The sequence below is a fragment of the Sinohyriopsis cumingii genome, chromosome 2, assembly GCF_028554795.1.
Source record: "Sinohyriopsis cumingii isolate HCF-2022 chromosome 2, ASM2855479v2, whole genome shotgun sequence".
Taxonomy (NCBI): domain Eukaryota; kingdom Metazoa; phylum Mollusca; class Bivalvia; order Unionida; family Unionidae; genus Sinohyriopsis; species Sinohyriopsis cumingii.
Window position 1 is genome coordinate 71,772,187 of NC_142962.1, and position 13,484 is coordinate 71,785,670.

At 34.8% G+C, this 13,484-nt stretch overlaps 1 protein-coding gene across 1 annotated transcript in view; it reads left to right on the forward strand.

Annotated features, from left to right (window-relative positions):
• LOC149805146 (WD repeat and HMG-box DNA-binding protein 1-like) overlaps positions 1-13,484 on the forward strand; it is a 116,053-nt gene that overhangs the window by 70,927 nt on the left and 31,642 nt on the right. The window contains exons 18-20 of the mRNA XM_089947826.1: positions 1,620-1,681; positions 8,084-8,198; positions 10,755-10,886. Of these exons, the coding sequence (XP_089803952.1) occupies positions 1,620-1,681; positions 8,084-8,198; positions 10,755-10,886 (309 nt within the window). The remainder of the gene's footprint in view (positions 1-1,619; positions 1,682-8,083; positions 8,199-10,754; positions 10,887-13,484) is intronic.

A 13,484-nucleotide genomic window follows, 5' to 3' on the forward strand; every position in this document is an offset into this window, starting at 1 on the left:
CCAAACTCAGTGGATGGCTTGCACTTAGGGTAAGGAAGAAGCCTGTTGATTTGGAGATTAAAAGGTCAAAGATCACTGTGACTGTAAAATAAAGAAGGAAAAAAAATGGTTCCTGCACAGAAATTTCCATTGACATTTTAATTTTTGTTCCATGGACATATCCCTGTTCATTTACTAGAGTTATGGGGAATACCAGGGAATTAGTCTATTTGCAAAATGTGTATTAACACATTAACCCCTGGTGATGAGTTTACGTGGCAGGAGGTAGTAGGCTACTGCCAAACTCTGTAGCATCAAGGTCATGTATGATACACTCAAGTGGGTGGTATTATAGAAAGGTAGAGAGATGTAGCTCTACAATGATACCAAATAATCTGGAATTTCTAGTTGCACTACAAAATACAGAGGGGAAACCCTCATTTTTTGGACCCGATTATTTTCTACCCAAAATTTGCCCGTGGTCGAAGTCCAATTTTGTGTCTGGATTTTAGACTTTTGGGTCTCAGATCTAAGGCAGACCGGTATGAACTGCAAACAGACAGATGAACCTTTGCAAAAAGTAGGATAAGATGGGAATTTGGAAAAAAGGGTGGTCTCTATATGGAAATAATGGGTCCGTTAAACAAAAAAAGACCTCCAACTTTTACCCTTCTGCTCATGCGCGAGCCAAATAGCCAATGAAAAACGGTGTTTCTAACACAACTAGGCAGTATGTTATTGGAAGATCACCCGGAAGTTGGTGTTTTAGGATGTATTCAAAAATAGCTTTCAAAATGTGTTTCCTACTCGAATTTCAGACGAAAACAACAAAAACCTCCAGGGGTTAATGTGTTAATACTTCACTGTGTCCTTATGATACATCTCTCTCCCCCCCCATTATAAAATGTTAGTCAGGATCCATTAATGCCGATTGTGTAATGTACTGAACCGTATTATGCAGAGAACTGTGATATACTGAGAATATCATAATATATAGAACAATGGTGTCGCAATTGAAAATAAAGATACACGACATAGTTTCGCCTCATCTTCTTTCAACCCTTATTTTATAGACTGGAATGAGTTTGGTCATGAGGTCCATAATGGTAGTTACATCCATTACATCTGGAATCCCATTATAATGAGGGACGTTATAAGGATGAGAGCTCTAATTAGTTACAACTGTACTGTATTATGTTTTTCACAAGCATTTGGCATCTTACTTGGTAAATTCATCAGGGTTTTTGCACTCGTCTTTTTTGCATAATGAAACTAGGATTAATTCCTCACAAAAATGAATAATAATGGGGAAATGAGAACAAAGATTTCTGGAATAACAGTGTATCTGAAGGAACCTAAAGGACAATTAATAATAGTAATAAATCAGTCCAGTCTCTGATAAGATAATACAGTATGACAATTTTGTCATAAATATGAGTTGGCTTTGCTGAAGAAATTGAGCATATCTTGGGTGCATTTCAGTGCCATTCTTTCTAACACACATCAGTAACAAATAAGTGTTCACTTTGCCTCAGTCTCATATACTTTTCGCTATATTGTGCTGAATTTCAGACTGTTTTTCATCCATCCCATGTAAGGTATTCTAAAGTAACCCTTTTTTGTTATTCCTTTTATTCCAGGCCAAAGGAAAATCGGACTACTATTTTATAGTGGGAGTGAATGAGAACCCACAGCAGTTGAGGTATTTTGGTGATTTCTCATAAATATAGTGAAACCTTGTCTATTAAGGATAATAAGAGGACTATTCATCATTGTTGGTTGAAAGGATACAAATCGACATTTATGAACTGAATGTTCTGTGTCATGAATTATATATTATCAAGTCTTTAGAATGCATTTATGGGGGGGGGGCCTGTCCACTGCTGTCACATACATTGGACATAAACATCTGTATGCTGTATAATTAGATTGTGGAATTATAATTTGATATTTCAGTGATTTAAGCATCATCATTCTTTAGAGTCGTATTTTATAGTTTTATTTTCGGCCCTCTGCAACTTGGATCCCAATCTAAATGTGACAAATTGGAAGCACAGTGTTGCTAACATTTGCATTAAAAAAAAGGATTACTTCTTCCATATATTTTAAATTTTTAAACCAACTTTCCACACTACCATGCAAACTGTATCATATCTATTTCCATTTCAAGTGAACAACCTGGCTAATGTTAATCCCGTTACATCTTAGTCCAGGTTACTTGGATATATGCTGATAATAGTGAACCCCCATGCTTTTCTGTCTTTAGGCAGATGAATCAGTTTGTATGTTTTGTACTGTTTGCTATGCTTCATATACTTTGCTAAGCAACTGTTTTGCAAACTGGGTCATCACTTAGATCTTTCCTCCTACTTAAAAATAACTCATCCAGCATCTCAGTAAGCATTTGGATGAAGCTAGTCTTGATTAAGGAGAGGAATTCCTGGTTCCAAATTTACGGCTTGGGATGAACATTAGGCTTCCCCCCACCCCACCCCCCAGTATATGTTTCCTGTTACATTGAGTGTAAAATTAGGTTAAATAGGTAGGATTGTTTTTAAATAAACTTACATATATATATATATATATATATATATATATATATATATATATATATATATATAGTGTACTAAGCGCTACAAGAACTGGGCAAAACTGGCTTATGTGTAGAAATCAATTGCAGGAATTGTTTGTTTTAATTATTATTATTTGTTAAAAATTTTATGCTGGGGAAAAAGTGTTAGAGATGGTCAGCCAGCTGGAAATACACACATTTTGTTTTTTGGCCTTAGGCAAGCTGTTCACTAGTAATGGGAATGTATATAATAGTGTCTGCATGGTTGGTTTAAAAATTCAAAATATTTGAAAGAAATGAATCATTTTCATGCAAAATAAACAATATTATGCTTTAATTTAGTCAGATGTAGATAGAGGTACAAGTCAGATGGTCTAACAGGAAACTGTAGTACAATACATTTAAATTAAAGCTTCGCTTGAATTTAGATCATGCATCTGATATAAAACGTTAACTGAAACAGATAGAAACCTTAAAATGCTGTCAGTTAGTCTTCAAAAACCTGTTTGTCTCTAGGATTTAATTGCTTTTTCTTGGAATATTTCCAGAAAAACGTGAATCTGATTTTAGACAGAAATTTTACTAAGTCTTTTTGTCAGGGAAGTATTCATGCCAGTGTTCTGTTAACAAAGTTACATTCAGGAGGCACTCAGTATTGTTTAACTTTCTTAATTTTCTTCCTTGGTAAATGTATTGTTATTTTCTGTTGAAGTATTGCTAGTATATGGGGAAGCATTATTAATGTATGGGAAGGTGTTGCTAGTTTAAGGGGAAGCATTATTAATGTATGGGAAGGTGTTGCTAGTTTAAGGGGAAGTATTATTAATGTATGGGAAGGTGTTGCTAGTTTAAGGGGAAGCATTATTAATGTATGGGAAGGTGTTGCTAGTTTAAGGGGAAGCATTATTAATGTATGGGAAGGTGTTGCTAGTTTAAGGGGAAGCATTATTAATGTATGGGAAGGTGTTGCTAGTTTAAGGGGAAACATTATTAATGTATGGGAAGGTGTTGCTAGTTTAAGGGGAAGTATTATTAATGTATGGGAAGGTGTTGCTAGTTTAAGGGGAAGCATTATTAATGTATGGGAAGGTGTTGCTAGTTTAAGGGGAAGCATTATTAATGTATGGGAAAGTATTGCTGGTATATGGGGAAGCATTATTAATGTATGGGAAGGTGTTGCTAGTTTAAGGGGAAGCATTATTAATGTATGGGAAGGTGTTGCTAGTTTAAGGGGAAGTATTATTAATGTATGGGAAGGTGTTGCTAGTTTAAGGGGAAGCATTATTAATGTATGGGAAGGTGTTGCTAGTTTAAGGGGAAGTATTATTAATGTATGGGAAGGTGTTGCTAGTTTAAGGGGAAGCATTATTAATGTATGGGAAGGTGTTGCTAGTTTAAGGGGAAGCATTATTAATGTATGGGAAGGTGTTGCTAGTTTAAGGGGAAGCATTATTAATGTATGGGAAGGTGTTGCTGGTATATGGGGAAGTATTATTAATGTATGGGAAGGTGTTGCTAGTTTAAGGGGAAGCATTATTAATGTATGGGAAGGTGTTGCTAGTTTAAGGGGAAGCATTATTAATGTATGGGAAGGTGTTGCTGGTATATGGGGAAGTATTATTAATGTATGGGAAGGTGTTGCTAGTTTAAGGGGAAGTATTATTAATGTATGGGAAGGTGTTGCTAGTTTAAGGGGAAGCATTATTAATGTATGGGAAGGTGTTGCTAGTTTAAGGGGAAGTATTATTAATGTATGGGAAGGTGTTGCTAGTTTAAGGGGAAGCATTATTAATGTATGGGAAGGTGTTGCTGGTATATGGGGAAGTATTATTAATGTATGGGAAGGTGTTGCTAGTTTAAGGGGAAGCATTATTAATGTATGGGAAGGTGTTGCTAGTTTAAGGGGAAGCATTATTAATGTATGGGAAGGTGTTGCTAGTTTAAGGGGAAGCATTATTAATGTATGGGAAGGTGTTGCTGGTATATGGGGAAGTATTATTAATGTATGGGAAGGTGTTGCTAGTTTAAGGGGAAGCATTATTAATGTATGGGAAGGTGTTGCTAGTTTAAGGGGAAGCATTATTAATGTATGGGAAGGTGTTGCTGGTATATGGGGAAGTATTATTATTGTATGGGAAGGTGTTGCTAGTTTAAGGGGAAGCATTATAAATGTATGGGAAGGTGTTGCTATTTTAAGGGGAAGCATTATTAATGTATGGGAAGGTGTTGCTAGTTTAAGGGGAAGTATTATTAATGTATGGGAAGGTGTTGCTAGTTTAAGGGGAAGTATTATTAATGTATGGGAAGGTGTTGCTAGTTTAAGGGGAAGCATTATTAATGTATGGGAAGGTGTTGCTAGTTTAAGGGGAAGCATTATTAATGTATGGGAAAGTATTGCTGGTATATGGGGAAGCATTATTAATGTATGGGAAGGTGTTGCTAGTTTAAGGGGAAGCATTATTAATGTATGGGAAGGTGTTGCTAGTTTAAGGGGAAGTATTATTAATGTATGGGAAGGTGTTGCTAGTTTAAGGGGAAGCATTATTAATGTATGGGAAGGTGTTGCTAGTTTAAGGGGAAGTATTATTAATGTATGGGAAGGTGTTGCTAGTTTAAGGGGAAGCATTATTAATGTATGGGAAGGTGTTGCTAGTTTAAGGGGAAGCATTATTAATGTATGGGAAGGTGTTGCTAGTTTAAGGGGAAGCATTATTAATGTATGGGAAGGTGTTGCTGGTATATGGGGAAGTATTATTAATGTATGGGAAGGTGTTGCTAGTTTAAGGGGAAGCATTATTAATGTATGGGAAGGTGTTGCTAGTTTAAGGGGAAGCATTATTAATGTATGGGAAGGTGTTGCTGGTATATGGGGAAGTATTATTAATGTATGGGAAGGTGTTGCTAGTTTAAGGGGAAGTATTATTAATGTATGGGAAGGTGTTGCTAGTTTAAGGGGAAGCATTATTAATGTATGGGAAGGTGTTGCTAGTTTAAGGGGAAGTATTATTAATGTATGGGAAGGTGTTGCTAGTTTAAGGGGAAGCATTATTAATGTATGGGAAAGTATTGCTGGTATATGGGGAAGCATTATTAATGTATGGGAAGGTGTTGCTAGTTTAAGGGGAAGCATTATTAATGTATGGGAAGGTGTTGCTAGTTTAAGGGGAAGTATTATTAATGTATGGGAAGGTGTTGCTAGTTTAAGGGGAAGCATTATTAATGTATGGGAAGGTGTTGCTAGTTTAAGGGGAAGCATTATTAATGTATGGGAAGGTGTTGCTAGTTTAAGGGGAAGCATTATTAATGTATGGGAAGGTGTTGCTAGTTTAAGGGGAAGCATTATTAATGTATGGGAAAGTATTGCTGGTATATGGGGAAGTATTATTAATGTATGGGAAGGTGTTGCTAGTTTAAGGGGAAGCATTATTAATGTATGGGAAAGTATTGCTGGTGTATGGGGAAGTATTATTAATGTATGGGAAAATATTGCTAGTGTAAGGGGAGGTATTCTTAATGTATGGCAGCATATTGTTAGTGTATGGGGAAGTATTTTTAGTGTATTTGTTAATGCATGGAGAAGTATTGCTAGTGTCTGGAAAAGTATTTGTGTAAGGAGAAATATTGTTTGTGCATGGGGAGGTATTCTTAGTATATGGATAAATATTGTTAGTATAGGAAAGTAGTTTTAGTTGTTATGTATATTTGATTTAATTTATATTAAATTTAATTTAATTAAATTGTTTGTTAGTTTTAATTTTTTATATATTCCAATACATGTTATTTTAATGTAATTTTATTTACAGGATTTGACATTTTCCAAAATTTCAGTTCAGATTATCCTGACTATTTTTCATAAACATTAATAATAGAAACTTTGTATCTAATGCTGACCTAGTTCCTGGCCTTAATTTAGAAATCAGTGAGGTTTGAAGTAAACAACTTTTTTTAAAAAAAATTTAAATTCTTTCTCACAGTAAAATTCATAAAGTGAAATCGAGGCCATACTTGAAGTACATGACAAACAACATGTAGCAGTAGTTTACAACTCAGGTTTTTTCAGTGGATTGACCCACATCCAGGCATCTGTTTTGCACCATAGCTAGATTTATTATTGATGTATTGAGAAAGAATAGTCATTCTGTGCCTTAACACTGGAGAAGTCCAAGTGTTTTATGTTGTGATCAGGTTTTTTTTGCTAATTATTTTGTTTTCTTCAAATTTGGATTCCAAAAGATTATTTTTCCCTGGAAATATTTGTGCTCTAAATTAATTCTTGGACAAAGACAGTTATTGAAATTTACAAAGAATTCAAACACTGGAATATTATTTTCTGTGATTCGGCAAAGAACTGTTGACAGATCAGTATGACACTGACCACAGCATACATCATCACCTTCCATTTAAGATTTCATCGGGATTCGAACTCAGTTTCATTAGGACTTTTCATTACCAGAACTTCTATTTTTTAATTCTTGAATTATTTTTGGATTTTATTTGTAGAACCGTAAATTCTTTTTCTTATTTTTACCTTGTTTTTCCAGGGAAATAAATTTACAAAGCATATTGTTTTCACTCTTTTTTTTGTTACGTTATGTAAGAGCCTAAACGTAACATAGTATATTGGTTAGTGCATGGGGAAGTATTGTTACTGTATGCTTAAGTATTATTAATGTATGGAAAAGTAATATTAGTATATATAGCAATATTGTTTGTATATGGGGAAGTATTAGTGCATGGGAGAATTATTGTTAGCATATTTGAAAGTATTGTTAGTGTATATGGAAATATTGCTCATGTTTGGGAAAGTATTAGTGTTTGTGGAAGTTTTGTTAGTGTAGGGAAAGTATTGTTGTTGTAAGGAAAAGTATTGTTAGTATATTTGTTAGTGCATGGTGAAGTATTGTTTGTGTAAGGGGAAGTATTGTATGTGTATTGAAATGTATTGTTAAAGTTAGAGGAATATAATTAGTATAAAGTGATGGGTTGCTGTTTCATTTAGCTCCAAGAGTAATTGTGGCAACTGTTGCCACATACCATTATGCTTTATCGGCACTTTACTTTAGAGTTGTTACTGATATGCCTCTGTCACAGTGAACATGTCTGTATCCAAGAATCGCCTGTACAGATGGGTCTCAGCAGGTGTTTAATACTTTTTTCTGCTTGCCTTCTACTTTATTGGATATTTGAAACTAAGTGTTAATTATCTCTTGAAAAATGCGAGATTGCACACATTTTATAAATTGTTACCTTATTTGCTCTGTGCTTGTTGTGATATCATTTGTGAAGCTAGTTGAATTTTTGTTTTGTGCATGTCAGTCATGCTTGCTTGTAAAGAAGAGAAGAAAAGTGGAAAGGAATAAATGGAGAGAGAAAAAAGGTTATATTGTACACATCTTATATTTCTTTAAAGAGTTGTTTATCTTACAGCTCATTTCAGACAATGTCTTTCAAAGCAAATGCTGCATTACTTGGGGCCATTCTGATATCTGGGGACAGTCGATTCTTCATCTGTTTATTGTTCATCAATTTCAGGTGTATTCTTTGTAAAGGTGCCCGTTATCCAGCTACACTGCCTCGTCCAGCTGTCACTGTTCTACCATTCCAGCTTCCTTTGTGTGAACTCAGTACAGAGAAATCTCAGTACGAGGTACTGATTTCATTGACCTATTATGTTACCCTCTTAAACATTGTGAGAGGTTATTGACCAGTTACTAGAGTATGTGTGTCTCTACCATTTCATATAAAATTAAAAAATTTCCTTTGATAATAAACTTGTGTTAATGTACCTGATTTCTAAGTATTGATTGAACATTTTGTGAAAATTGACACATTTAAAAGTTGTTACAATGTATGCTTACTTATAAGTCAAGTCCAGTTGCAAACAACATAGACCCTGATCTGCCATTGCATAACACACCAGTACATTATGGTCTACATCGCTTGTTCTGCTGATTACTCATAACAGACTACATAGACCCAGACAAGTTGGCACATAATGTGAGTATATAAGTACCATTACAGTACCATTCAAATCAGTACATGGTATATAATAATAGTCACTTGGTAGTGAACAATCAGACCTCACAAATGTAACAATTTTCCGTCTCCTTTGTAACGTTACTGCCATCTATTGATGACATCATTGTCATCGGAAGTATTGAAGTTTGGTATTAAAGTTCTTAAAAGTCAGAGTGATTATATTGGCAAGCATACAGATGCAGGTGAGACAATTTGTGGAACCTGTTCTGTTTTATCTACAGCCTTCATGCTTTTTTAAAGTTTTTGATTTTCAAGAACAAATATGCCGCATGAAAGCTCCAACAGTGGGCTACTTGGGCGTACATTTAAATATAGTCCTGTACTCAGATTTAGCTTTTGGTCTCAATATATACAGAAAGGTCAAATTTTGCCTGATCGGAAGATGGAATGATGGCAACTTGAATGCTTGGAGTGTAATTAAGGAATATACATAACACCTCTCAGTTAAGACTGTCAGTCAGCTTGGGAAAAGTGGCCCTAATTGGAAGGTGGTCTCATTTCAGAGAGTAAGTTTGCTCTTTTTATGTCATAAATAGGTCTTAGTGAAACAGTCAAATCTGTTGTGGCAGCCACCCATGGCCCAACTTGCCTTTGCACACAGGTGACCTCGGAATGCTGATTTATCTTTTCATCTTTAAACAAATACTATACCAAATACCATAACCATTATTATTACTATTAGTATTATTATTTCAGGCAATTGGCATAATTTCCTACTCAAATAATTCGTCATATGAATTTAACATTCATACATTTAGGCAGAAAAGGATTTCATTTGTTCTTTAAGGTTTCCCCTGTCCATTTTTCATGTAGCGTATTTTATTATATATGGAAGGAGGTAGCTAGCTCAATTGTTTGTGTATTGCAACTGAAGTCAACTGTCTTAGAAGTTACAGACCATAGCCAAATATAGAAAGTCTAAACCCAATGATTGACAGATCACCTTGCTTCGAAATCTTTTGATGCCTTTTAAGTCGGATGCTGTTCCACTTATGTATTGGCTGTCAAATGTGCACGAGTTTTCATCCTCAGTTCTGTGTTCTTGCAGAATTTAACAAAGTGTTCCTTTTTTCCATTTCAAACTTGGATATTTAATGAAGATCTTGTAGAGATATTGTGACTGTCTGGTTATTTCTTGGACCATAATGTCTTTTGCAAATACAAACTCTGCTGAGTTGTCCATGCTGTTATAATACTTAGCTGCATTTTGTTTTGTTTTGTTTGTTTTTTGTCAGGTGTTTTTTGTTGCTGCTTACAATAATTCCAGTTCAATTATCTGAAAACGGCAGTGAAAGGTAAATGTGATCTTTCACATTATACATAGGAAGAGCTTACTGTTATTTTGATCCCCAAACTGTTATCACACAGTAAACACTGTCAGTAAAGTTTTTAATTAAACAAATTAGTTCTCTATTGATCTTTTCTGATGAATACGTTTTGTTTTGTAATCAGTGCACCCACTCATCCCAAAGAGACAGTTGGGGCTTTAAGAGGGACGAATTACCTCAGAATTTACCCCAACAACAGATTTCTAAGCAAAATATTGTGATCTTATTCAGATTCTTAAATAACAGCTAATTTAAAGTTAACTAATGGATTGACTTGAGTAGGATGAATATAAGAAAGATAAGGCATGTTTACGAAGCAATTCACATGTCTAAGCAATCCCTTTCTTTGGAAAACAATTGGTTCATTTGCACAGTTTGTGCACATGAAACGACCTGGCCTTTGACAGCAGAATGCAGGTGGCTCTTTTATACATAACTTTTATAGAGGATATTTTCACAGGGATGGCTGTTGAGACCTGGGGACAACAATTAAAGCTACTGTTAGGGCAGGTTTGACTGTAGTAACTATTCAGAAGTGGTCTTTTAATGTCATATATTTATAAAAATAAATATTTCTTTGATTTAGTATTGTGCCAATTAAGTTTGAAGTGAATAAAATAACAAATTTCCCACTTTATTGTGACCTGAGCTTTGCAGTATGGAACAATCTAACATCATTTTTATTCAATTTCTTTTGTCCAGGGTCTGTAATTTGCTGTAAAGTTTCATTTTCACTAGACCTGACATACCATTTTGCTTTCCATTGATAAGGTAGGGTTTTTTTCTTCATTTTTGGAATACCTTTTTTAGTGTCTGAAAATTTGTTGCTTTAACAGGAAGCACTCTGGCGTGGAAAGTTATTCTCCAATCATTTTGGTCACTGGACGAGTCAAGGTTTTGAGTATGATGAAACCATCAAAAGTGAGGCACAGAAACCAGTTCAAGAAGCCTTGATGAAGTTGTTCGCAGTAAGTAGCTTACATAACTACTGCATATTGTTTTCATACCATTACAATAAAAGCTTTGGGAAAAATGATTTTGGTTATGGAGAATGCTGCCCATTTCCTCGCACACCGTTGTAGATGAAGACTTTGAAACCTTGTAAATTGCTTTGAGGTAGTCTACATGCCTAATGGCCTTGGAATTTAAAACTTTCCAATGCAGTGAATAAATAATGTAGATATGCTTCTTTGCCATGGAATTCCAGTGTAATGGACAATAAAAGCAATACAAAAGACTGATATTAGATTAAATTTGGCTCCTGCAGGTTAAGAGAAAAGAGCCTGTATATAATTTTAAAGACATTTACTCTTGACATGCTGTCAGGAGCCATATTCGAAGTTTCTCCCAGGAAGTGCGATTGCATGATTCATGCATAATTTGAAAGCAGTGATGTGCGAGAACTCCGGCAAATTAATATCAAGTTGCACATATGAAAATGTACTCTGCACAGTATACAACTTTATCCATCAGTTCACTCTTAAAGTACTTGTAGAAATGATAAAATTATTGAAGCACATCTCATGATGTGTATTTTGTTTTAACTGTTAACATTTCTGGTTTTTTCAGCTTAACATGAATGGTTGTTAATCTAAATTTGATTGGCACATTGGGCCCCGTAACAAGCACTGTGTCAAAGTTTGAACCTTGCATAAAGGAATTTTACAAATGCGTGTTTATAATACGGGCTATCGAAAAGACACAAAATGGCTGATTACTAGCATTGTTCATCATTTGATGTCGATTTAGTTCAGCAAATGCTGGCTGATCATAGTAATGAAGGCAATTTATTTTTAAAGTCGGGAAGTATATCAGATTATTTGAGCTGGGAAAGTATTAAGGGATATGCCAGTCACTGATTTTGAACCCCCAAAAATGGCATTAAATTCGAAATCAGATGTACATGCTGTATGGACAAAAACAGATGGCATGACAGTCAACCCCTCATTTCAGCGGTATTTCAAGATTAAATGTAGAAAAGGCAGACAAACAAGCCAGATTAAAATCCAAACAATTTAAACATAGAGTGCATATTTTTGTTTCTACAAAACTATATAACCCTAATATATAGATTAAGATATATCTAATAAATAAGAATCTAAAAATTAAGTTAAAAAGTAAAGATTTTTATTTTATTAAACTACCTCTGCTTGAACAAGTAGACTATGGCATTAATGGACCTAAATTCCTAATACAGCATTATGGAATAGTAAATCTACCATAGTAGTCAACAAGTAGACTATGGCATTAATGGACTTAAATTCCTCATACAGCATTATGGAATAGTAAATCTACCATAGTAGTCAACAAGTAGACTATGACATGAATGGACCTAAATTCCTAATACAGCATTATGGAATAGTAAATCTAGCATAGTAGTCAACAAGTAGACTATGACATGAATGGACCTAAATTCCTAATACAGCATTATGGAATAGTAAATCTAGCATAGTAGTCAACAAGTAGACTATGACATGAATGGACCTAAATTCCTAATACAGCATTATGGAATAGTAAATCTAGCATAGTAGTCAACAAGTAGACTATGACATGAATGGACCTAACTTCCTAATACAGCATTATGGAATAGTAAATCTGCCATAGTAGTCAACAAGTAGACTATGACATGAATGGACCTAAATTCCTAATACAGCATTATGGAATAGTAAATCTAGCATAGTAGTCAACAAGTAGACTATGACATGAATGGACCTAAATTCCTAATACAGCATTATGGAATAGTAAATCTAGCATAGTAGTCAACAAGTAGACTATGACATGAATGGACCTAAATTCCTAATACAGCATTATGGAATAGTAAATCTACCATAGTAGTCAACAAGTAGACTATGGCATTAATGGACTTAAATTCCTAATACAGCATTATGGAATAGTAAATCTAGCATAGTAGTCACCAAGTAGACTATGGCATTAATGGACCTAAATTCCTAATACAGCATTATGGAATAGGAAATCTAGCATAGTAGTCAACAAGTAGTCTATGGCATTAATGGACCTAAATTCCTAATACAGCATTATAGAATAGTAAATCTAGCATAGTAGACAGTAGAGTGCTAATTCAAGAAAGTTAGACTTTGCTAAAGCTTATGTTAGTGAAAAATTCATGTGAGCTATGAAAGGGTGTTCTCAGTACAGAACAATATTCATACACAGATATGAAACCAATTAAGCTGAGAAACAATGAACAGATTAATGCTTATACAACTAGAGACAACTTCTTTTAAAAAGATTTTGATTTTAAAAGGGGTCTTAGTGGATGAGGAAGAAAGCAAGATGGATATTGAAGTGTTATGTAAATAATGAAGAATGGCTGTTTCCTTCTCCCCATCAATTATGGGGCCCCGAGTGGTCTAAGGCGCTCTCCGTTACGGATCACTGCCATCTCACCTCTGTCTGCGTGGGTTCAAGTCTCGGATTCGGCCAATGTGGGTATGTGAGAAAGCTTGCCAGTAGCTTCTCGAGGGTCGGTGGTTCTTTCCAGGGATTTCCCGGGTTCTTCCTCCACCATTAATATTGTCTGCCATGTATAGCCTATCGTGTGCTGA